Here is a 23,424-nt window from a genome sequence, read left to right as displayed (position 1 = left end):
CTGTCTTCTCTTGTTCAGTAAGTGGAAGCCTCTTGTTGACCTTACGCTGTGTGTGAATTTCTTCTCCACCATAAGGGCAGATGGGGGTGGGCGGGTTGGGGAATGGCAGAAAGGTGATGTAGAAGCTGGATTGTGCCAGTTATAGGTTCCATCTGAAATTTAAACTTAAGCAGGAGTTGGTGGTGTGATTCAAACGACAGTAAGCTCCAGGTTTCTTTGTATCCATGTCTTAAGGGAGCTACAGTGGTATTCTAGTGCCCAACATTGGATTGTGCAAATTCAGAATTTTACCTATTCTCATGATCACAGTATGTTTGTTATGTAGATTTGAGTATTTTTAGTCACATCTCTGTAGCTGCAGGTTCATATAAAAGAGTTGAATATTATGAATATTATGTCTGCCTTTGATGGCATAATGTGTTTTTCTTTGAATCCCCACAGAACATCACTTTGGGTCCTCAGGAATGACATTGCATGAACGCTTTACTAAATACCTAAAGAGAGGAACTGAGCAAGAGGCAGCTAAGAACAAGAAAAGCCCAGAGATACACAGGTGAGGACCTCAACCTTATATTGGAGGTGGTCATAAAAGACTGATCATCAGATATTAAACTATCTTTGCCACATTAGCAGTAGAATTTAAGGTAACACCCTGCAGATTCTAGGAAAGAAGTGGGTGTTTGTAGTTGTGAATGGAAAGGAATAGTCAACTCTTGAATGTGTTGTATAGTAGGTAGGACCACGTTTGTACAGTAGTCTTGCATTTAGGGTCATGCCGGGCAATTGTTTCTCCTCTAGACCTATCTCATTGGAGAATAATGGGCCAATACATTCTAATTTCCAAGGTGAAACTCGTTAGTAGAACATATAGATAGTCCTTCAAAAAAAACCCCAAAAAAACAACTTATTGATTGATTGACTGGTTTTAGAGAGGAAAGGCAGTGGGTGGGGAGAAACATTGATTTGTTTTTTCACTTATTTATGCATTCAGTTGGTAGCTTTCTTGTATATGCCCTGACCGGGGATCAAACTCACAACCTTAGCTTATCAGGATGATGTTCTAACTCAGTGGTGGGCAAACTCATTAGTCAACAGAGCCAAATATCAACAGTACAATGATTGAAATTTCTTTAAATTTCAATCAAAGAGTCAAATTTTTTTAAACTTAAACTTCTTCTAACGCCGCTTCTTCAAAATAGACTCACCCAGGCCGTGGTATTTTGTGGAAGAGCCACACTCAAGGGGCCAAAGAGCCGCATGTGGCTCGCGAGCCGCAGTTTGCCAACCTCGTCTCTAACTAATTGAGCTTCCGGGCCAGGGCTCTATAGATAATCTTGTATGAACTTGAAATCATAAGCTTGTCTGTGAGTCTGCCTTCCTGGATGTAACATTACTGTTTGAGTTTGAGAAGTTTTAGATTTTGTGTGCTTTGTTCACTCCTATGGGAGAGGGTAAGAATGCAAAGAATATAAGTAATATGTATGTAAGTAATGAAACATAATAAAAAGGAATGCCTATGACTCCATTACCAACTTACAAACTAAAATATTACCTGTATTATAGTCACACTGTGGATATTTAACATTTTTTGTGTTTTCAATTTTAGGAGGATAGACATTTCCCCCAGTACATTCAGGAAACATGGATTGGCTCATGATGAAATGAAAAGTCCCCGGGAACCTGGCTACAAGGTGAACTGTTGCTTTGATCAGTAATTCCGACAAAATGAGTGCGTTGGGCATGAACTTGACAGAAATGTGTTTGTTTAAATTACTCTCTACTTAAGTTTGTGTTTTTCTTTTAAGGATGGGCATAATTCTAAAAATGAACTACAAAGGGTTAATTTTTATTAAATGTATCAACAACCTTTGTGAAGTGGTTAGAATATGGTAAATGACCCCAAAGTCTATTGAGGTGAGCTTGAGAAAAAAAAAAGGAGTTTTGGAACAAGTGCCCATGATGAGAGAAGAAACTTTTTGTGATATTTTTCTGCTTGTAAGTATTATCAAATCAACTATATACATGCACTATTTCCAACCATGATTTAAAAAGACATGCATGTCAGAGGAGAGTGAAATATTCATATCTTAACTTAGTAGACTGTTTTAAACAGCTAGTCCAGTTTTTTCTAACATTGTACCATATCTATCATCTGTTGGTTACTGTTACTTTGAAGGTAAACATTACTTTGATAGCCCAGCTACATTTGCAATGATGTGCACGTAAAAACTCTTAAGAGATTAAAGCTTATATGCACTTTTTAAATGTGAAATACTAGGTTTGGTGCTTTAAAAGACCTTAGTATTTATTGACCTTCATTCACACATACAGTTGAAATTTAAAAATCAAAGATGGCTCTTCCAATGCTGCTGAAACCTTTCTAAAAATTTTAATTACTCTTCAAGTTTTCTAAACAATTTTGTCTTGTTGGTTGAATGTGATGAGAGGCACTCTTGCACAATCTCTCTTCTCTCCCATCCCCTTTTCTTTTTCTTGAAGTGTCCACCAGATTGACACTAACATGTGAAAAGCAAGGTTTTGAAACCCAGAAGACATCTCATCTATGCCTCACAAAGCCAGCTCATTAGAGATGTTGTGTGCACCGCCTGAGGGAGCAGCGCCTGCTTTTGTCTTGTTTTTCTTTAGTCTTTGGAGGGTGCAGAGACTCCCCCCCTCAAAAACAATGGAAATAAAATAAATTTAATACCTACCACTCCTGTTAAAATTAAACTTTTATTTCAACAAAAAGCTTAGTGTAAGTGAAATATTTATAATACAGAGTGAACTGCTCAGTATTTGCTCTTTTAGGGAGGTGTTAGTCCCAGGAGACAAGTCTTGGTGTATAATGTTCTTGAAATCACCTTGCATCTCTGCTCTCACTAAGTTTCCCGAGAACTGTGGGACCCCTGCAGTGCTGGTCATATTGTCTCTGCAGCTCCCCTGCCCTCCCTGGTGGTTACTCTTCCTAGAAGAAGATTTTTTCTTCTTTTTCCTTTTTAAAAACAAAACAAAACTTTGACCTGGTTTTGCCACTTTATGAAATTATGGTACTCCCTACATTATTGATACTTCTTCTCTAGAGAAATTCTCAGTATAACCAACCATTTAGGCAGGCTGTTTAAGGCTCCCACTGTCTGCCTTTGGACTCAGTACTCAGACATGATTCCAAGTCTAGGATAAGCTTGGGGTGGCTGCTACATTGTAGGTAGGAAAAGGGTAACACATGCCTTTCTACTCTTGCTGGTGAGTAAGCAGGAGCCAGCCTTAACCAACCACTTTCTAGAGCTGATTTGGCCTTCTCAACCTGTAGGCTCGCCAGATCATTACGGGGCTGCGGAGGAAACGAAGCAAGATCAATATAGAGCATATTTAGATTTATTTTTTAAAAATTTCTTTATTGATTAAGGTATTACCTATGTGTCCTTATCCCCCCAAGTATAGAGCATGTTAAGAAGGCTACCATTATTACTTTAGAGAACTGGTTTGGGATCTGAGGGAGGGATCCTTATGAAGTGACTTCTTGGGACATCTGCATCCCTCCCAAGCTGGGGTGAGGTGCCCCACACTCCCAGTTCTCCCTCTGCACCACTCCATTGGAGTAGTAACCACAGTTTATGGGGTGGTTGAGTTGGCAGCCGTGGACCCCAAAAACCTTCATTTTGATTTTCTTTTGCCAGGCTGAGGGAAAATACAAAGATGATCCTGTAGATCTCCGCCTTGATATTGAACGTCGTAAAAAACATAAGGAGAGAGATCTTAAACGAGGTAAATCAAGAGAATCAGTGGATTCCCGAGACTCAAGCCACTCGAGGGAAAGATCAGCCGAAAAAACAGAGAAAACCCATAAAGGATCAAAGAAGCAGAAGTACGTGAGCCCCTGCCACCTCATTCAGATTCCTGAGTGGAGTCTCATCTTCCCCCTTTTTAGGCTCTACACCAAACCTATCAAAGGGGTATGAACCTTCTCCAAAGAAGGCCTGCTGCTGGGAGATGGCCAGCTAATTTGGCTACGGGAGTGTGGGAAATCATTTGGGGATTCGTTTTTTGGCTGTTTTAGACATATTCTTTCTCATCACAAATCTTCATGAGGAGGTTATGTTTTAGAAATGGCTCAAAGTCATTATCAGGTAACAACACTGGTCAAACAAGCTATGGAACTAGATAGGACAAGATTGCTGATCTTAATGCTTTTTAAACTAAGCAGACATTTCCAAGAGAGGTTGTTTTCTTTCTTTTTTGAAAATGACAAGCTTTTATTTTATTTTTATTATTATTTAAAATATATTTTTATTGATTTCAGAGAGGAAGGGAGAGGGGGAGAGAGATAGAAACATCAATGATGAGAAAGAATCACTGATCAGCTGCCTCCTGCACGACCTTACTGGGGATCGAAGCTGGGACTCTTCAGTCCTCAGGCCAACACTCCATCCACTGAGCCAAAACAGTTAGGGCTTTTCTTTTTTAAAAAATACGTTTTTATTGATTTCAGAGAGGAAGGGAGAGGGAGAGAAAGATAGGAACATCAGTGATGAGAGAGAATCATCGATTGGCTGCCTCCTGCACGCCCTCCACTGGGGATCCAGCCCGAGGCCTGCTGCAGCCTGGGCATGTGCCCTGACCAGCAATCGAACTGTGACCTCCTGGCTCATAGGTCAATGCACAACCACTGAGACATGCCAGCCTGGCTGTTCCATGACTTATCAATCCTGTCTCATTAAATGAAGCTGAGTTGAAGCCCCAAACCTTCCCATAAGAAACAATGCCACCTTTGCTGTTTCTGAACTTCAGCTGGCCAGTATTTTTGTATCCATTTGATTATCAAGTCCTTTGAGAACAGTTGGATAGTTGGTGTGAAGTTAAAGAAGCTAAGCTCAGGACAATTTGTCCAAGATCATAGAAGTACCGGCTGACATCAAAACTCAAGATCTTCTGTTCTACTTTGTCTCTTTCCGGTGTGTTACTTGTGTATTAGGAGCCCCAGCAGTTTCAGGGCTGCCATAGATAAAGGACCTGCTACTCCTCAATAGGAAGTGGAAGTGGTAACAGTAGTTCTCAGGGCTGCCCTGGTAGAAAGGGAGCAGAACCTAAGTGTTTCGGGTTGGTTGGGATTACTGACATTCCTTCCCCTGGAACACGTGGAGAGGCAGTGCTAGGATTCAAATCTGGAGCTTTTGGAGTCTTTTGGAAACCTCTTGATTTCTAGAAGTCAGAGTTCTACCTCTGAGTTATATGAGTCCTATGACAATAACTTAGATTTCCCTTGTCATGAGTAAATGCTGGTAGGATTCAAATAGTTAAGTTCTTGAGTTTGTCACATGCAGAAGGTGGGGGCGGGGCAAGGTGCTTTTCTTAATGGAGGAGGATGAGGGAAGGGAGGACAGCGATAGGCCCCTGACACTTGGCTGGCTTCTCCCTGGAACTCCTTTTCCACCCCTGGGAGCCTGGCCTTTCTGCCACCTTAGAGGCAACCTCCCCTAGACGCAGGGCTGGCCCTGACCTTTAGTACATAGACAGTGACTCATCGCTGTAGTCTAATTTGCTGTAGTCTGTAATTTCCACCAGATGAAGGGAAGGCAGGGAAATCACTGGGAAGGGTTCTGCCAGATTTTGTGCTTAATAGCACAACCTGTTTGAGCTCAGTGTGAGGTGGCATGTGGAGCAGTAGTATAATTAGAAGTAGGTTTGAATCCAGGTGCTGCTCAGCTCTGTCACCTGGAAAATGAGGGAATACTACTGAATAATCAGAGTTGCCATTTACTGTGTGCTTGCTATGTCAGTGTAAAGTGTTCAATCTTTATAGCAACCCCGAGAGATAGGTAGTGTTCTTCCTATGAGAAATAAAGTCCTAGAAAGCACAGACAGATGCTAACATATGAAGCCTCTGTCCCAGTACCATATACTGTTACTAACAGGGTTAGTTTTCTTCTGCCTTTCTATTTCATGCATATGCATTAAACTGAGCTGCCAGAGGCCATGGACTGTTTTGTATGTATATGTCCCATGTTCATCACAGGCTCAGGCGTAGATGTGTTAGTGAACATGACTGACAGAATTGGGACCTCCCCAGGCACCCTGGGTGGGTAAGGTGGGATGAATTGAGGTTTTTAGGTTACTCATCTTCAATGCCTTCATCACACACATTCCTGATTGCCCTGTGCTTAGCCAGGAGGCCTAGCCAAGGGGTTTATTGCTTTTCCCTGGCTCTTCTGTTTTCATAGGAAGCACCGGAGAACACGAGACCGGTCCAGGTCATCATCCTCTTCCTCCCAGTCATCCCACTCCTACAAAGCGGAGGAGTACACTGAAGAAACGGAGGAGAGAGAGGAGAGCACCACCGGCTTTGACAAATCAAGACTGGGGACCAAAGACTTTGTGGGTCCAAATGAAAGAGGAGGCAGAGCTCGAGGGACCTTTGTAAGACCGTGCTGTCACCCCTTTTCTCTCACCTCCTGCTCCCACCAATTCTAATTATGTGTTTATCAGTACCAGTTTGGTTGTCCTTAATATAAGTAATCCAGTCTACAGACCTCAGAACCTGTGGTTCCCCATTACCCAGGCCAGTGGTTGGCAAACTCATTAGTCAACAGAGCCAAATATCAACAGTACAATGATTGAAATTTCTTTTGAGAGCCAGATTTTTTAAACTTCTAATGCCACTTCTTCAAAATAGACTCGCCCAGGCCGTGGTATTTTGTGGAAGAGCCGCATGTGGCTTGCGAGCCGCAGTTTGCCGACCACGGACCCAGGCTTTCTACTTGTAGTTATTTTACGGATCATAATTGCTGACCTAGACACTAGAAAGCCTCTTAGGACTTCTAGCCTCAGAACTTCCCAACTTATCTTATCTTGACTCCTGCTATGCCTGGAGGCCCTGGTGCCATATTGTCCTCTGTCTAGGCTATAGACCTTAGGTGAACAGAAAGGAATTGGCTAGAAACCAGTGGACCAGCATATTGACTGCAGGACAACAGTATTCTGTGCCAGAAATGTGCTTGAACAGAATGCAGGGCACTGGTTTTCTTCGTTCCTGACATGGTCCTTTGTTCCTTTTTCCCTCTTTATGCCACAGCAATTTCGAGCCAGAGGTAGAGGCTGGGGCAGAGGCAGCTACTCTGGTAACAACAACAATAGCAGCAACAATGATTTTCAAAAGAGAAGCCGGGAAGAGGAGTGGGACCCCGAGTACACGCCCAAGAGCAAGAAGTATTACCTGGTATGTGTCGGGATAACCAGGAAGGGCCAGGGCCTTTGGCACACAATAGCTGATACCAAGGCTTTGGTTGGTATGTTTGGTCTGTTCAGAACTGATTGAATGTGTGTAGAGGCATCTTGCACTGGGGGGATGTGTCCTTGGGGGGCAGTAGAGTGCTGGCAAGATGAGTATTCTCTGAGAGGCAGCCCTGGCCTCTCCAGGGTTTATCACCGGAGACATACATGGATTCTAGGGTAAACAAGAAGGGTTGCTCTTCCCTTTTTAGTTTGTGACTTGTTTTATTGCTCACCCACCCCAATCTCGGCCTCCCTTCAGTTTCTACTCAGGAATAAAGCTGTAACCCTTCCCTTAAGCCACAGTTCCACTCTGTCACTTGCCAGTGCAAGATTGACAGGGATGACAGCTCAGGATCTCTGTCTCCAAAATGAAATGCCACTGGGGCTTCTCTCATCTAAGCTGTTGGTCAGTGTCAGGTACCAGGCACCTTCTGGACCTTGCTTCCCTCCCTCAGGTTAGGGCTCTTCTAGGCCGAATTACTGGCTAGTGAGTCAACTCTCTTGGCCTTGCTATGTCAATAGTGGGCTTAGATCCAAGCAGAGAGATGTGCCTCCGAGTGTTGTGATCAAGGTAAACCTGGAGCTGAGTCTCCGTCGTCTAGGAGAAGGGCTGGCATGGGTCTGAGTTGTCATTTGCACAACTAGGAAATAGGCTATTGTGTAGATGGCTCTGCACAGCCACCTTCCCTTTTCTAGGGCTGCTGGGAGCTGCTTTGAGATTCCTCCAGGACCCTTGAGTCTGGATTTAGGGAAATGTTGACTGGTTCCAGGATAGGTCCTAGAGTGGGATTGCTATAGGGGGGAGCCCTTTTTCCTGCCCCTACTTGCCACCTAAGGGAACATCACCCACCTGATGCATTTAGCCGGGTAAACAAGCAACCCTGGTAGGAAGCAGCTGGCCCTTTCCCTGGCTGACCCCAGGAGTTCAGACTCTTTGAAGCCATGGGGCTGATGACTTAGCAACGACTCCTACTTTTCAAAATTCTCTCTCATTCATTTTTTCATTGGATGCCTCCTCTCTGGTGAAATGGTCAGAGTAGGATTGTTTGAGATGTGGGTTGTGTTTTTCCTACTCTGCCACACTGCCTCCTTACATAAAACTAAAGATGGGAGATACAAGACAGGAGACTGGGTTCTGGTCCTGACTTGGCCACTAAGTCTGAGACCATGAGCAACGAATTTACTCTTGGTCTTGCTGTCTGTTCTGGGCTGAGGGTGGGTGGGTGGGAAGAACTGTAGCGTAGCTATGTGTATTTGAGGGTTGCTTCTTCTGTGAGCTACCTGACAACCCAGATCAGACACAGTTTCATATTTTGGTGTGATTGGCATTCTCAAACTCATCCTTTGCGAGGTGGTGTACTAAATAATGAGTTAAAGTTCCTAAGCCTGTTTACTCATTTGCATAGTGGAGGGTGATAATGATAGGGTAAATGTAAGGGTTAAATGAGATAATGCATGTACAGGTCTTTCTGAAAGCTCAGTGAAGATTTTATCGTCATTATTATAAAGCCCAAGCTACTGCCTTAGCATTCCCAGCGTACCCAACTGAATATTCTGTTGGATCAGATCAGTAGTGTCTTTGGAGTGGGGAATAGGGAGGAGGACAGAAAAGGAGCAAAAGGGAGGTCTGGACATAAGTTCGTTTGAGAAAGTCACATTTGGGGGTAGGTACAGAGGAGGGTTCTGACTACTTGTTCACTCTGGCATTGATGGCAGTTTTCTTTCCTTTTAGCATGACGACCGTGAAGGCGAAGGCAGTGAGAAGTGGGGCGGCCGGGGCCGGGGCCGAGGAGCCTTTCCCCGAGGTCGAGGCAGGTTCATGTTCCGGAAATCCAGCACCAGCCCCAAATGGGCCCATGACAAGTTCAGTGGGGAAGAAGGGGAGATTGAAGACGACGAGAGTGGGACAGAGAACCGAGAAGAGAAGGACAATTTACAACCCACCACTGAGTAGGGGCCGATCTGATGGGAGCTCCTACCCAGGGGGGACAGGCGCTAGGAAATGGCTGGTGAAGAACTAAACAGAAGAGCCCCAAGAAGAGTCTGAAAATCCCCCCACCAGCCATGCAGAATGCTACTGTAGCTGAAAGCGTCCCTGGCGCAGTGTCCCACTGGACGGAGGCGGCTGGCCATGGAGCCTGGGTCAGGCCCAGTTTTTGAGCAGAACACAGCACATCGGGCTTTAGCTGTGTTTCTCATTTGTTGTTGGTGTGTGGGGTGGGGACTGGGGCAGGGAGGGGAGAGCGATACTTGGATTTTGGTTTGTTTCCTGTTAGAAACCAGTTTTGTTCTTAATTTCATTTCGTTTGGAGCTAAGAGGACTAATTGGATGATTTTTAATTTCTTTTCCTGATTTTTAAAGCCCTCTTTTTTTTTTTTTTTTAGGCATATAGTAACATTAGCAGAAAGATTTAATTTGGACAACTTTTGATTCTGATTCTTAAAAGAGAAAACAAAGCATGTGAATAAACATTGAAGTGTTCATCTCAGTTTGGGACCAACTGCTTGGATCTTTGTAAAAATTGGTTTTGTATGTAGAGGAGGAGTTCAAGGCCTTTCTGACCACCTTGTGTTCCCCTTTTCTGCGTAGCCATGTATCACATGGTATTGCTCCTAACCACACCCCACGTGCCCCCTCCCCCAATATTTTCTGATTTCTTCTGGGCTCGGCTTCCCATTCTCCACCAGCAGCTCCAGTGTCCCAATTTTCTAGCCCTGCTCTCAGCAACAGTGGTGGAAACTGGGTGACGGTTTCTGGTCTGTTTTCTAAGAAACTTCTGAATTCTATTATCTTTACAAATATAAGATGAGAAAATAATTTTTTCAATATTTTTTATTAATCTTTTTATAAAATGAAAAGAAACTCCTATGATTGATTAAGGAAGGTGGTATGGCTGGGTGATTTGTGGGGTTCTCTTTTTTTTTTTTTTTTCCTTTTTAACCTTAAGCTTTAAGTTGAAGCATTCTCAGATGTTTGGGGGGGAAACATCCTCTTAAAATGGGTCCTTGTGCTTGCCTTCTGGGGAGGCGGTCCTGAGCAGGTGAATCATATGGCACTTATGCATATGGTATATGCGGACTGCACCCACCTCTCCCCCTGCCCCCCCAACCTTTGCCTCTTGGGTTGTTGTGCTACTTTTACCCTTACTTTGCTACATTTCTATAGTTAAGTTGGTTTTACTTGATTCATGTTTAAGGGGAAACCCCCCTTAAAGATTTGTTTCAGCTCCTCCTGCAAATAAAAATAAATAAATGAAGTGGCAGATGTAAATGGACTCTGGTTATTAGGGGGGTGTGTGCGTGTGCGTGGGGGCGGATATCTCCTATAGGGAACCTGGAAGATCAAATGTCTGTTGGGGGCTGGAGTCAAACTGTTGCCCAGCCCGATCCTCACCAGTCTCACACTCACTTGTCCTGGGGAGGAGCTTATGACTGCATTCTCATCCCAATGGTCTTACTTTATCCTGTATCTTGGACACCCCAGGAGAACCAGATTTTTTCACTGGTGTGTCAGGCATGAGCAAGGACTTTGGCTTCCAAGGTGGTGGGGCGGGGGCCAAGGGGTGTGGATAACAGACTCGGCCTTGTGTGTTTTCCCCTGAGCAGCAAGGTTACCTGAAAGCACCTGGCTGGCGTGGCTCAGTGGTTGAGCGTTGACCTATGAACCAGGTGGTCACAGTTCGATTCTCAGAGCACATGCCAGGCTTGGCTCAATCCCCAGTGGGGTGCATGCAGGAGGCAGTCAATGATTCTTCTCTCATCATTGATGTTTATCCCTCTCCCTCTCTGAAATCAATAAAAATACATTAAAAATATTACCTGAAAGTGAGCCTAGCCCACATGGGATGGGCACTAGGTGGACCCTACCTTTCAGCCCTTGCCAGCTCTGGGCTGGCTGTAACTAGCAGCAGCACTGAAAGAATCTGGAGGTGTTTTCTGAAACCAAAGAAGAGTCTTTGCGCTCTTCCTCCTCTGCACTAGCCGGGTGCCCATACGCCTCCCAGGGAAAGCAGAGCATACCAGCCGTAGCTCTGTGGGCACTGGAACAACCACCCCTTCCACTCAGCTCCTGCCAAGGAGCGGTTCCTGCCTGCAGGGGGGACCCCACCCAGGTATGTGCCTCTCCCCACCTTTTCCCCTGCAGCTAAAGGCTTGCCAGCAGGGAGAGGATAGGCCAGGAAGGCTCTGCCAAAGGTGGGTGGGAGCCTCAGGGCTAAGGTTAGGGGAACCGGAGGCAGCTGGACTGAAAATTTAGGTGCGTGGGCAGGCAAGAGCAAATGGGAGAGCTGTGACCTGGGAGCTGTAACCTCAGCACTGGCCGGAGACCTTGGATTCCTCACCCCTGGGTTGGGGGCCAAACCTGCTGAGCCGGGCCGCCCCCTCTCCCACACCCACTCTCAGCACCTGGAGCGGGACCTATCCTATCCGCTTGTGTCTCCGCCTCTTTTGCTTCAGTCTCGCAGCTCGTCCCAGCCTACCCAGCCCAGTACTCAGCTGCCCGCGGGATCGCTCTATCCTCCCTGCCCGGCTCTGGAGGGCGTCCCGGAAGCGATGGGTATGTGCGGAAGGCTTGGGGTGGGTCCTCTACACAACCGTGTGGAAACGGCAACAAAAACCTCCACCACCACCCCGCTCTCCCCAACACGGAGCCCGGACTCGCGCCAGGGCCAGGCGGCCTTGACTGGGCCCTTCTGAGCCGCGCTTCCGCCCGCAGAGGTGCTGGTTCTGGCCGGATACCGTGCGCAGAAGGAGGGTGAGCTGAGTCTGGCGCCCGGGGACGTGGTCCGACAGGTGTGCAAGGGACCCGCACGGGGCTGGCTGCGCGGAGAGCTGGGGGGCCACTGTGGCTTCTTCCCGGAGCGCCTGGTGCAGGTGAGCCCTGGGGGTCTACTTGGCGGGCGTCTCAGCCCTCACCCTCGGGAGCTGAGAGCCCCCTCTCCCGGGCCTCATTTCCAGGAAATCCCGGAGACTTTGCGCGGCGCGGGAGAGGCGCCGAGACCACGCTGTGCGCGCAGCCGAGGTAAGAGCCTGCCGGGCTGGAGCGCGGAGCCATCGCTGTGCGGCCGGCCCACTCTGGCCCCTCGGGCGTCTCTGTGGGCGGAGCTGCTTGGCCGCTCTGTGGCCTGTGATTGGTTCTCAAGCACAATGCTCCGCCCTGAGGACTGGGCCACTCGGCCTAAGCGTTCTCATTCACGTCGCATCGCAGGTCGCCCTGCCAAATCTCGGAGCTCCCCAAAATGGTGCAAAGTGAACTTCAGCTACAGCCCGGAGCAGGCAGACGAGTTGAAGTTGCAAGTTGGGGAGATTGTGGAAGTGATAAAGGAGGTGAGAGGATAAGGTGATGAGAGGATTTGAGGGAGATGATGGAGCACACCACGGGTGAGGGGAGGTGGGTGAAGTGAGGTGAGGGTGATGGGAATGGTGCGGGAGCAAGGATGGAGGGGGTCATCGGGCAGAATCAGGGCAGAACCAAGAGTGATTTCTGGAAAGACTCCTGGGGCAGAACCGGAAACCTCTGCGTCCTCCCCGTCCGCAGATTGAGGACGGCTGGTGGCTGGGGAAGAAGAATGGGCAGCTGGGAGCCTTTCCATCCAACTTTGTGGAGTTGCTGGACAGCGGGCCCCCAAGTGAGACCTGGACCCGGTGACCCCGTGAAACCCTGCGACCAGACTGCAGTCTCCCATGACCCTCCCAGTGGCTGAAGCCTGTGATCCACCCATCTTGACCTTGTGACCCCTTTGACCTCTTCTATGACCTAACCTATGAATTAACACACACCCCCCCTAACCTCCCTTTCCTTCACCAGGCCTTGATAACCCAGGCATGCCTTCACTCTGCCTTGATCCCCAGCAACCGCCCAAGGTAAATTGGGTGGAGTGGGTAAAGAGGTGGGGAGTTCCTCATGGGGCCTTGTCGAGGGTTGGGGAGGGGGGATTGGAGGTTCAGCTTGTTCCTCCCGCTCCCTGCCCTCACCAGATGAACAGCCTGACCTGTGACAACCCTCCAGACTACCTGCGGCCAGGTGAGCACCCAGCCAAACAATCCCTTGGGTAGCCCTTCCCAAAGCACTTTCACTTCCGGAAGTGAGGATCCCGCTAGGCTGATGGAGGAGGGATCTGAAGACTGATTTGGGGAGGGGATTTGGCTTCAGAGGACTGACCTCCCCTCAGTCTTCTACCCTGAGACCTACAGGGTCCTGTTTGACTACCAGCCGGAGGCCCCAGATGAGTTGGCACTGCGGAGGGGGGACGAGGTGAAGGTGCTGAGGAAGGTATGAAAGGCACAGGCAGGGGAGGGTGTAGGGAAGGGCATGCTGAGAAGGGGTGGGACCTGGGGAGGAAGGAGCTTGAGGACCTGGCACACCTCTGCCCAGCATCTTTCTCTCCCAGATCACAGAGGATGAGGGCTGGTGGGAAGGAGAGTCTCAAGGCAGAAGAGGAGTTTTCCCAGACAACTTTGTGCTCCCACCACCCCCAGTGAGTACAGGGCTAGACACTCTGGTGTGTGTGTGTGTGTGGAGGGAGGCAGGGGGCAGGCAGGCTACTCTGGACAAAGTTGGGGGTCTTGATGCTCACTGGACACAGCTGTAGGGTCACCCCTAAATGAGGGTGGACCTAGAAATGTGGGGGCTTCGTTTCAGATTCTGATACTTCTTTTTTGCACAGATCAAGAAGCTGCTCCCACGAAAAATGCAAGATTCAGGTGGGTGCCCTGGCGGCGGAGGATTGGAGGGGCATTGTCTGGGAGACCCATCAGTCCATAAACACCCACAGCTCCCCAGTGGTCTAGTACACCCACTTAGGAGCTACATCCTCGTGAGTTAAGGATCTGATAGGAATGTCTGTAGACCAATGTTTGTATGTATCAATATGTTCATGTTTCTCTGTATGTCTTGAGAATGCAGCTATCAGTGTATTTAGATCTTTTTTAGTGTTTAATAACATGCTATTTAACCTCCATGTGTTTGAATGTTTTTGGATGTTTTTATTGTAGCTGATTTCTTTTTTTTGTTAATCCTTGCCCCAGGATATCCACCTCCCCAGCAACCCCCCCCCCCCATTGATTTTTAGGGAGAGTGGAAGAGAGAGGGAAAGATAGAGAGAAACATTGATGTGAGAGAAATACATCGATTGGTTGCCTCCTGCACAAGCCCTGACTAGGGCCTGGACTGGGGAGGAGCCTGCAACCAAGGTATGTGCCCTTGACCGGAATCAAACCCAGGACCCTTAGGTCCATAGGCCGATAGGTCCATAGGCTCTATCCACTGAGACAAACCAGCTAGGGCAACTGTAGTTGATATCTAATTTCATTCCACTGTGATCTGAGAAGATGCTTGATATGATTTCAATCTTCTTGAACTTGTAAGACTTGTTTTGTGTCCTAACATGTGGTCTATCTTTGTGAATGATCCATGTGCACTTGAGAAGAATGTATATTCTGCAGCTTTGGGGTGAAATGTTCTATAAAGGTCAATTAAATCCATCTGGTCCAGTGTGTCCTTTAGAGTCACTGTTTTCTTGTTAAGTTTTTGTCTGGAGGATCTATCCAGTGAAGTCAGCAGGGTATTCAAGTCCCCTACTATGACTGTATTGTTGTTGATCTCTCAGTTAAAATCCTCTAGAAGTTTTTTTGTATATTTAGGTGCTCCTATATTGGGTACATACAAGTTTACCAGGGTTCTATCCTCTTGTTGGATTGATCCCTTTAATATTATGTCGTGACCTTTGTTATCTCTTGTGATGGCCTTCATTTTGAAATTATTTTGTTGGATATGAGTATTGCTACTCCAGCTTTTTTTTCTTTTCCATTTGCATGAAAATTTTTTTTCCATCCCTTCATTCTCATCCTGTGTGTGTCTTCTGTTTTGAAGTGGGTCTCTTGTAGACAGCATATTGTTGGGTCATGTTTTCGTATCCATTTAGCTACCCTATCTATGCTTTTTGATTGGAACATTTAATCCATTTACATTTAGGGTTATTGTTGATAGGTACTTATTTTTATTGCCATTTTAATTCTGTATGCCTAGGTTTCTCTCTCTATTTCTTCTTCTCATTACAGCAGTCCCTTTAGCATTTTTATTTACTTATATTTTAATTGACTTGAGAGAGAGAGAGAGAAACATTAATATTGATCTATTGCCTCCTGTATGCGCTCTGACCAGTGATGGAACCTGCAACCTAGGTATGTGCCCTGACCAGGAATCAAATATGCAACCTTTTGGTACATGGGATGATGCTCCAATCAACTGAGCCACCCGGCCAGGGTAACTTTTTACTTTTCTGATGGCGTCCTTTAATGCACAAAAATTTTTAATTTTGATGAAGTCCCATTTATCTATTTTTTTCTTTGGTTGCTTGTGGTTTTGGTATCATATCTATATGATATCATATCTATATTTGGTATCTATGAAACCAATACCAAATCCAATGTTATACCTCAAATTGATTGAGTTCCCTTCAACCATGACAGTGAACCTTTGATCCTCAACCTGCCCCACACTCAAAAGTCAGTGTGGGCTGGGAATGGGGAGGAGTCTGGTGGAGGGGAGGAGTAGGCAAGAGCCCACCAACCATAAATGCTCCTCAGATTATTTCAGCCTGTGGTCAGTTTCCAGAGCACTGAAATGGTTACTTTGTCATTTTTGTCCAGTTTTATAGCTGTGTGGGCTGCAAATCTGTCCACTAACTCAGCCATATTACCCATTTTTTAAAACATTGCTTTCAAGTTTTTCACTTCTTGTCTCACTGTGCTTCTAGTTTAGTAATTCTCTCTCTAGCTTTTTGGCTATGTTTGATCGGCTGTGTAATTTGTACGTTGCATTTTATTTCAGGAGTGCTGTTTTCACCTCTAGTAGTTTAGCTTTCTTCTTCCTTTTTTTCCCCTTTCCTCACATCTGCCTGTTTACTCCTGATGGCTCCTTTGTTGCAGGCTCATCCTGTATTTCTTCCAATATGTTATACAGGGTTGTGCTGTATTTTCCACCTGGCAATTCCAGGTGTGTTGGGTGTCGTGTCTGCCGACTCTGCTCTCACTGGCCTGTCTTATGTGTTATGATCATTGTGTGGGAGCGCTTGACTTGATCTCAGTCTGTGGGAGTCTTTTTAATTTTTAAAAAAATACATTTTATTGATTTTTTTACAGAGAGGAAGGGAGAGGGATAGAGAGTTAGAAACATCGATGAGAGAGAAACATCGATCAGCTGCCTCTTGCACACCCCCTACTGGGGATGTGCCCGCAACCAAGGTACATGCCCTTGACCGGAATCGAACCCGGGACCTTTCAGTCCGCAGGCTGACGCTCTATCCACTGAGCCAAACCGATTTTGGCACGTGGGAGTCTTGCACGCCTTGGTTGGGGAAGACTTCTTTTAGAGAGGACTGCCTTCTACTTCTGGCCCCAATTTCTCCCTTTCTCTGCCCCTCTCCTACCTCTTTTAAGTCCAACAGTGCCCCAAAATCGTATCCTAAGCAGGGTATAGTAGCAATTATATCTAGTGGAAGAGCCCCAGAGGGCACCTCATCAGTCATTCTTCAGGAAGCAGAAGTCAAAGTTACCATTTTAACGGAAGGAGACTTGACTTGGGATGGTGAGCACACCGGATGATATACAGATGATGTATTATAGCATTGGACACCTGAAACTTATATAATTTTATTAACCAATGTCACCCTGATTTTAAAAACCCACATTTTTAATATATATATTTTAATATATTTTTATTGATTTCAGAGAGGAAGGGAGAGGGGGAGAGAGAGAGAAACATCAATGATGAGAGAGAATCATCAATTGGCTGCCTCCTGCATGCCCCCTACTGGGGATCGAGCCCGAAACCCAGGCATATGCCTTTGATTGGAATCAAACCCTTCAGTCCGCAGGCCAATGCTCTATCCACTGAGCCAAACCAGCTAGGGCTAAAAAAACACATTTTTACGAGCTTTGACTGTATGCCAAACACTCTTCTCTAAGTACTTCATATGGATTAAGCCCCTCAGACTTCACAATAACCCTACAAGATGTGTACTGTGGTCATCCGTGTTTTATGGATGAGGACATTGGGCCACAGGTTAACTTAACCTACTCAGGTTTTCTCATAACTGGCAAGTCATGGAGCAAGAATTCAAAGCCTGGTGTCTGGTTATAGAACCCATGCTCTTGCCCATTGCAACATGGTGTCTGGGGATTTGTGCATGTATCTGTGTGATAACGCATGCGTGGGGAAAATTTCAGGTGGCTGCTTGCGTGCCTATGGATGTGATGATCAATGTGTGTGACGGCCTCCAGGTGTTCACTCTGATGTCACCTCAGTGTGGCCTTTTCTGACCACCCCGTTTAAAATGATTCTCATCCTTCCTCAATAATATGTTCTACTCTCTAACACACTGCATGTTTTCCTTCTTTGGTTTATGCCTGCTTCCCCAGTAGAACATGAGCTCACTCACGCTGCTGGGGGAAGAATGTACCAGAGGCAGGGTGAGTACCGCCAAAGCCCAGGTTGGAGGCCATTGGAATAGTCCAGGTGAAGATGGTGGTGACTTGATTAGGAGTGCCTAGTGGCCGAGGTAGTGAAAAGAGGTGGATTTAGGACATGTTTTAAAGATAGAGCAGACAGGATTTACTGAAGGGTTGGATGTGTGCAGCATAAAGGTATAATAGAGGTCAAGGATCACTCCTCACTTTGTCGTATGAGCAAGTGGGCGATTGGGTGAGATGGGGAACTCTGGGAAAGGGGCAGATTCAGGGAACAAGGAGTTTGGGAAGCAAGAGATAGGTTTTGAACATGTTGAGTGTGTGAAGCCAGTTAGCTCTCCCAAGTGCAAATAACGGGAGGACAGTCGGATCTGAGTGTGGAGTTCAGGGAAGAGGGAGGAACTAGAAATGCATATGTTGGAGTCCTTGGCTTATTTTACCTAATAAAAGAGAAACATGCAAATTAGCCATCACTCCGCTACACCCACAGCCAATCAGAGTATGCAAATTAACCCAGCAAAGATGGAGGTTAATTTGCATATGCAGGCTCACAGAGTGGCGGGGAGGGGGTGACACCTGCTATGAGGGGAAGGGGGGCGGCGGAGGGAGCTATTGGAGCGGTGCTCTGGACAGAAGTGAGGGCTTGCGGGCTCCGGGCAGGCCGGGGAGCGGGGACGTGCTGGCTCCTGGGCGGGCCAGGAGCAGGGACTTGCCGGCTCCCAGGCTCCCGGGCGGGCGGCTGGGAGTGAAGCCAGGGGAAGGAAGGCCTATTCTTGCACGAATATCGTGCACCGGGCCTCTAGTTGCTGATAATTAAGCCCGTGAGACTGGGTGGGATTTCTTAGGGAGTAAATGAGATGGAAAGACGAAGAAGTTTAAGGGAGGGTGAACTAGAAGGTCTTGCCATGGTCCAGGACAGAAATGAAGTCTGAACCAGTCATGACACTAAGCAGGGACAGGTCTTAGAAAAACATGGGTTGAAAAACTGCCAGTATTTGGAGCCATCTCCCCCACGAAGCCGTCCCTGACCGCTCTTTGGGGTGCTCCCACAGTTCCCTATGCCCCTGTGGCATGAAGGTGGTCAGCTTCCCCAGAGCTCCCAAGAGGCGGAGTCACATGATTCACCACCTGTCCCTGACCCCTGTGCATAGCACAGGGCAGGGCCAGGGGCTCCTAGGTGGATGGATAAGTGAGAACATGCTGCACTCACCTCTTCCCTCCCAGCTCTTGTTAAGGAATCAAAAAAGATGATGCCCAAAACAGCCCTCCCTGCAGTCAAGAAGCTGACGACAGTCCACACTGGGCCCAGCAAAGCCAAGTAAGGAGCAGGGTGGGGTTGGGGGAAGGATGAGGGTGCAGAGGAAATGCTGCGCCCGTCACACCCTGGGTCTGATGGGGATCTGTTGCAGGCCCCCTGGTGGAGATGGTCAGAAGCGCCCCTCCCGAGACTTGGGTAAGTCTGGCTGCCTCTCTCAGTTGGGTGAGGACTGGGTGACGGATGGGGAAGAGACTCAGCGTCCGACTACGCCTGGACCCCTGACATTCTGCTCTCATAGGCTCCAGTGGCAGCTTCTTGGGTGGGGGTCCGGGCCACACTGGCAGAAAGCGATCCAGAACCCAGGCTACCCGGCAGCGACCTGCAAACACTCAGGTGAGAGGCCCGCAATATGGCAGAGTGGGAGGCTGAGCAGTCCGCTTCCCAGGGGCATGGCATGTGCGGGTGAAGGACCCCAGGCCGAGGAGAGCCCTCAGCTGAGACCTTATCCCCATCACCACAGGAGGAAGAGCGGAAAAGCCGAGCAAAGGCCCCTCCTGCGAATAAAACTGCTACTCCGGGCAAGACACTCACCGCAAAGAAGACCCTGCCTCCACGCAAGGCCCCCAGCCCAGAAGGGGTCTTTGCTGCGGATGAGGCTCCTTCTCTAGGCGTCACCCCTGAAGATGAAGCCCTTTACTCAAAGCTGGTTTCTTCTGGGGACGAGGCCTCGTCCCTGGAAAAGGCCTTGACCTTCGATCAGATGCTCTCTGAAGAGACCTCTTCTGGGGACAACACTCAGGTCCATCCCTCTCCGGAAGCAGCCCCGTCCAAGTCCAAGACCAAGGGCAAGTCTTCCTTGGTCCATAAGCCAGAGGAACACCCCCTTGAGAAGAGGGACAGCTCTGCCCTCCAATTGGAGGCCACGCCAGGGCCCCTTGAGAATCTGGTCCAGCCCTGGGAAGAGCCCCCCACCCTCCAGGAGAAGACTCCTGCGAAGGATGAAACGACCCCCAAAGAGGAGGCACCCCCCAAAAAGGTAGCCCCTGCTCAAAAGCATCCACATCCTACCAAGCCGGCTCCAGGCCCTCAAGGAACTCCCACCCTCCCTTCACGGGTCCCACAAAACCCCACGGTCAGCAGAAACGACAAAGAGGAGGTGACGAAGCTGCAGGAGGAGGTGGAGTCTTTAAGGAAGGCCCTGGAGCTGATGGGGGAGCAGCTGGAGTAAGTCGGGGAGGATTCGGAGAGTGTGGGAAGGAGAAGGGCAGGGCTGACCCACCCCTTCCCCTCATCCTCTCGTCTGCAGAAGTAAGCTAATGGACATCTGGGAGGAACTGAAGAGCGAGAGGGAGAGGCGCCGGCTGCTGGAGGTGGGTGCTGCGCGAATCCCTGAATCCCGGCAGGAAGGGGGCTGGCTGGTGGCGGGCCCTCCCCTGACGCCGTCTCCCCACCAGGCTCAGATGAACCTGAAGACCGAGGAATCCCTGACCCCAAGCTCCAGCCCCACGCAGCCGCAGTAAGGTGGAGCCTGGAGGGAAGACGTCCTCGCACACAACTTCGGGATAGCCAAGAAAGTAAACTTTGCTGTGTACGCTCACCGCGCCTGCCTGGTCCTTAAGGGGGCGGGGCCTTCGCGGCGGGGCGGGGCTGGTGCTCTGCATTCCTGGCAGTCTCTTCCTGGCACATCTGGCCAACATGTGGCTCTCATTACTGTTCCCAAGGCCTGTGCACGGCTATTTTTACCCACCGGATGGCGGGGGTTGGGTGGGCGTCTCCTTCGGACGCCAGCAAGCAGGAGGGGCCCAGGCCCAGGCCCAGGCCCAGGCGGGGTCAGGCTTTGCCTGCGGCCGGATTCCGGAATCCAGCTGTGCGCCAGCAACCCGGCTTTCCAATCCCAGACTCCTCCCAGGTGGCCCCACCGTCCGTTCCGAAGGACTCACAGGAACGCACCTCAGCTCAGACACCAACGCCACAGCCCAGCTCAGGCACGCGTGGTTACACTGGGGCACCTTGGCGTCAAGGTCGGGCTCCCAGGCCTGCTGTTTGTGTGACTGCAGTGATGCATGAAGCCTGGGCATGTGTAGGGACAGGGGTGACGTGTGCCCAGGAGCATGCGCGTAAGGAGTGCATTTGTGAGTAAGGAATTCGAGTGATACTTGTTCTGTGTGAGACTGGTGACGTGGTAGAGTGTGTTTTTGCCGTCCGTGAAGTGAATGCGAGCAAGTGTGCTGAGGACGGAGTGGTGGGGACGGCTCTCAGCCCTGGGCCCTCTGCAGGACCGAGCCTGCGGAACGCTGGAGGCTGGGGTAACAGAGGGAGACTGAGTCACTAAGAATGCAGCTTTCATTGGTCACTTCACCTCTTAACCGTCCCCTAGAGCGAGGGTGGGGACCCTGGGTCCTGCCCTTCCCCCAGGGTCTTCAGGCAGGACGGGGAAGGGCGCCTCCCAGAGGGTGGGGATTCACGCCCAGTAGCACCGTGGGAGCCGAGGGGGCGGGGCCGCCAGCACCGCGGGCCGGGCCGCCGGAAGGTCCTGCGTCAGCTATGAGCTCGTGTGCACGTCCAGTGCCCAGAGCGCCCGGCTGTGGACGAGGCCCGGTCAGTAATAGTGCATGCGGCCCAGCGTGCCCGTGGCCGTGGGGCTGGGCCCCAGCGTGCCGGTGCCCAGCAGGTCCGGCTGCCCGGTGCGCCAGATCTCCCGCAGGATCCGTTCCCGCTCCTCCAAACGCTGCGCGCGCTCCAGCTCCTCGGCCGAAGTGAAGACGTTAACGCTCATGGTCCCATCGGGCTCCGCGGACAGCTCCGGGCTGGGCAGGGTGTCATCGGGGCCCAGCCGCGTCACGGTGTCCTCCTCGTCTTCCTCGTCGTCGTCGTCCTCTAGGGCGCCCCGGGGGTCCCGGCGCCGCGCGAGGAGCCGCGGCCGCGGGCGGGGCGCGCAGGAGATGGTGATGACCAGCAGGCACAGGGTGAGCAGCAGCCCGAAGCAGACGCCCAGCACGAAGTAGAGGCCAAAGCTCTCCGGGTTAGCTGGAGGTCAGAGGGCAGAAGTCACGGAGGGGCCCCGGCGGATGGGAGTCACTCCATCTTGAAAAGACTCCAGGTTTAAAGTTTGGGGGGCGAGGACAGTGCCTCCTATTGGAAGGACATTAGGCCATCGGGCATCGGGGACAGTGAGGTTGGGTAACTGGTTGTAAGGGACTAGCTGGGGGGGGGGGGTGATTATAATGGAAAGGGGGGGAGGGGGCGTAGGGGGCCGCAGAGGGGCAGGGGGAGGTGCGCGCCTCGGGCGCCCTCACCGCGGATGTGTGCGTAGGCCGCCAGGCTATTGCTGAGCAGTTCCATGTCTCTTCGGGGGGCATCCATGCTGCTCCGGGGGCTGCTCCCTGGTCAGCCTGCGAGGTGAGTGTGATCAGATCCTACTCCCCGGCCGCCAGCTGGCCCTGACCCCGCTCTCCCCTCCGGCAGCTCCTCTCCCTGGAGGAGCGGCCCCGGGTTCCACCCTGGAAAGCGCGGCGTCCCGACTTCCTCGCAGACTTGGGCCCTGTCCGGGGATCCTCCCCCCGCGCACCGACACCCCTCCAACCTGGGGTCAGGGAGTGGGCCGCGGGAGGCTCCGCCCCTCGTGAGGTCCCCCAAAGAGGTCCGGTTCCGCTGTCCCGAGAGCGAGATGCAGGAGAAGCGCGGGTGCCTTCCGCCTCCTAGGGCGAGCTCCCGGGAGGGGAGGCCGCCTCCCGCTCCCATCCCGCCCGCCCCCGGGGGCCCGCCGGCCCGCAGGCCCGGGCTCACTCACCGTTAGGGCCCCGTTTCTCCGCGGACCGGCCCCTGCGCCTCCGGCGGCCGCACACACCCGGGGCCCGGCCGCTCCCGCCCCGTCCGGTCCGCTGGGCTCCAGGCCGCGGCAGCGCGGGCCGGACACGGGCCGATGGACCAGCCGGCGGAAAGTTTCCTCCGAGGAAAGAGGAGGGACGGGGCGGGGCGGGGCGGGGGAGGCGGGGAGGGAAAGGGCCGGCAGAGGAAGGGGAGAGGAGGGGGAGCGAGGCCTGCGGGGCGTCTTGTCCCCCCACCCCCGCAGGAAACTGCAGGGGAGGCGGGTTCCAGGGGCCCGCCCCCAGGCTACTACTAACAACAACAATAATAATAACGAGGAGGATGGAGTTCTGCCTAGGTGCCAGGCCATGGGCTAAATAAACCCTTTACAATATTATTTTATTTAATCCTTCTTAATAATCCTGTATTGCGGGGTCATCCCCACTTGGCAGATAAGTAAACTGAGTCACGGATTGAAAGACTACCAGACGGTCAGGATTTGAACCCACTGTTCTCTGACTTAGAGCCTGGCTGGGCTCCTAACCCTGTCCCTCTGCCTGCTCTTCCTCCCAGGAGGTTCCCTCCCCAGGCAAGACTGCCTGCTCTGTCAGCGCCCCCCGCCC

General features: G+C 50.1%; 3 protein-coding genes across 9 annotated transcripts in view; 2 read left to right on the top strand and 1 right to left on the bottom strand.

Moving 5' to 3' along the window:
* THRAP3 (thyroid hormone receptor associated protein 3) overlaps positions 1 to 10,527 on the top strand; it is a 50,539-nt gene extending 40,012 nt beyond the window's left edge. For all 3 annotated transcript variants that reach the window (XM_079778115.1, XM_079778114.1, XM_079778113.1), the window contains 6 exons: positions 442 to 553; positions 1,607 to 1,691; positions 3,678 to 3,865; positions 6,219 to 6,414; positions 7,070 to 7,213; positions 9,002 to 10,527. In XM_079778115.1, the coding sequence (XP_079634241.1) occupies positions 442 to 553; positions 1,607 to 1,691; positions 3,678 to 3,865; positions 6,219 to 6,414; positions 7,070 to 7,213; positions 9,002 to 9,223 (947 nt within the window). In that variant the 3' untranslated portion in view covers positions 9,224 to 10,527. The remainder of the gene's footprint in view (positions 1 to 441; positions 554 to 1,606; positions 1,692 to 3,677; positions 3,866 to 6,218; positions 6,415 to 7,069; positions 7,214 to 9,001) is intronic.
* A 218-nt stretch (positions 10,528 to 10,745) lies between these two features.
* On the top strand, positions 10,746 to 20,862 carry SH3D21 (SH3 domain containing 21). Of its 4 annotated transcripts, XM_079777504.1 has the most exons (17): positions 10,746 to 11,824; positions 11,984 to 12,141; positions 12,226 to 12,289; positions 12,476 to 12,594; positions 12,806 to 12,896; positions 13,076 to 13,131; positions 13,246 to 13,291; positions 13,440 to 13,540; positions 13,659 to 13,745; positions 13,935 to 13,971; positions 17,689 to 17,739; positions 18,961 to 19,054; positions 19,146 to 19,189; positions 19,293 to 19,387; positions 19,515 to 20,218; positions 20,301 to 20,364; positions 20,449 to 20,862. In XM_079777504.1, exons 1-17 carry the CDS (start codon positions 11,821 to 11,823, stop codon positions 20,512 to 20,514), a joined length of 1,881 nt encoding a protein of 626 aa, XP_079633630.1. In that variant the 5' UTR covers positions 10,746 to 11,820; the 3' UTR covers positions 20,515 to 20,862. The 4 variants fall into 4 exon arrangements, with proteins under 4 accessions (XP_079633630.1, XP_079633629.1, XP_079633628.1 ...); XM_079777503.1 differs by having other exon boundaries at positions 17,692 to 17,739; positions 20,301 to 20,862; XM_079777502.1 differs by having other exon boundaries at positions 20,301 to 20,862.
* Positions 20,863 to 21,062: 200 nt separating this feature from the next.
* Positions 21,063 to 22,976, bottom strand: EVA1B (eva-1 homolog B). Of its 2 annotated transcripts, XM_079777506.1 has the most exons (3): positions 22,785 to 22,976; positions 22,291 to 22,386; positions 21,304 to 22,021 (listed from the first exon to the last, which is right to left on the bottom strand). In XM_079777506.1, exons 2-3 carry the CDS (start codon positions 22,355 to 22,357, stop codon positions 21,594 to 21,596), a joined length of 495 nt encoding a protein of 164 aa, XP_079633632.1. In that variant the 5' UTR covers positions 22,358 to 22,386; positions 22,785 to 22,976; the 3' UTR covers positions 21,304 to 21,593. The 2 variants fall into 2 exon arrangements, with proteins under 2 accessions (XP_079633633.1, XP_079633632.1); XM_079777507.1 differs by lacking the exon at positions 22,785 to 22,976 and having other exon boundaries at positions 21,063 to 22,021; positions 22,291 to 22,381.
* Positions 22,977 to 23,424: the final 448 nt, after the last annotated feature.

This window comes from Cnephaeus nilssonii (assembly GCF_951640355.1).
Source record: "Cnephaeus nilssonii genome assembly, chromosome: 7".
NCBI lineage: Eukaryota > Metazoa > Chordata > Mammalia > Chiroptera > Vespertilionidae > Cnephaeus > Cnephaeus nilssonii.
This window is presented reverse-complemented; position numbering and strand designations above follow the sequence as displayed.

What these genes read in the sequence shown, in the direction of transcription:
- SH3D21 (XM_079777502.1), top strand. An exon ending in AGCGACCTGCAAACACTCAG is followed by an intron (nt 19,388 to 19,514) that starts GTGAGAGGCCCG and finishes CCATCACCACAG; the next exon opens with GAGGAAGAGCGGAAAAGCCG. An exon ending in CTGATGGGGGAGCAGCTGGA is followed by an intron (nt 20,219 to 20,300) that starts GTAAGTCGGGGA and finishes TCTCGTCTGCAG; the next exon opens with AAGTAAGCTAATGGACATCT.
- EVA1B (XM_079777506.1), bottom strand. Translation starts at nt 22,357, where the DNA reads ATGGATGCCCCCCGAAGAGACATGGAACTGCTCAGCAATAGCCTGGCG. An exon ending in GGCCTACGCACACATCCGCG is followed by an intron (nt 22,022 to 22,290) that starts GTGAGGGCGCCC and finishes TCTGACCTCCAG; the next exon opens with CTAACCCGGAGAGCTTTGGC.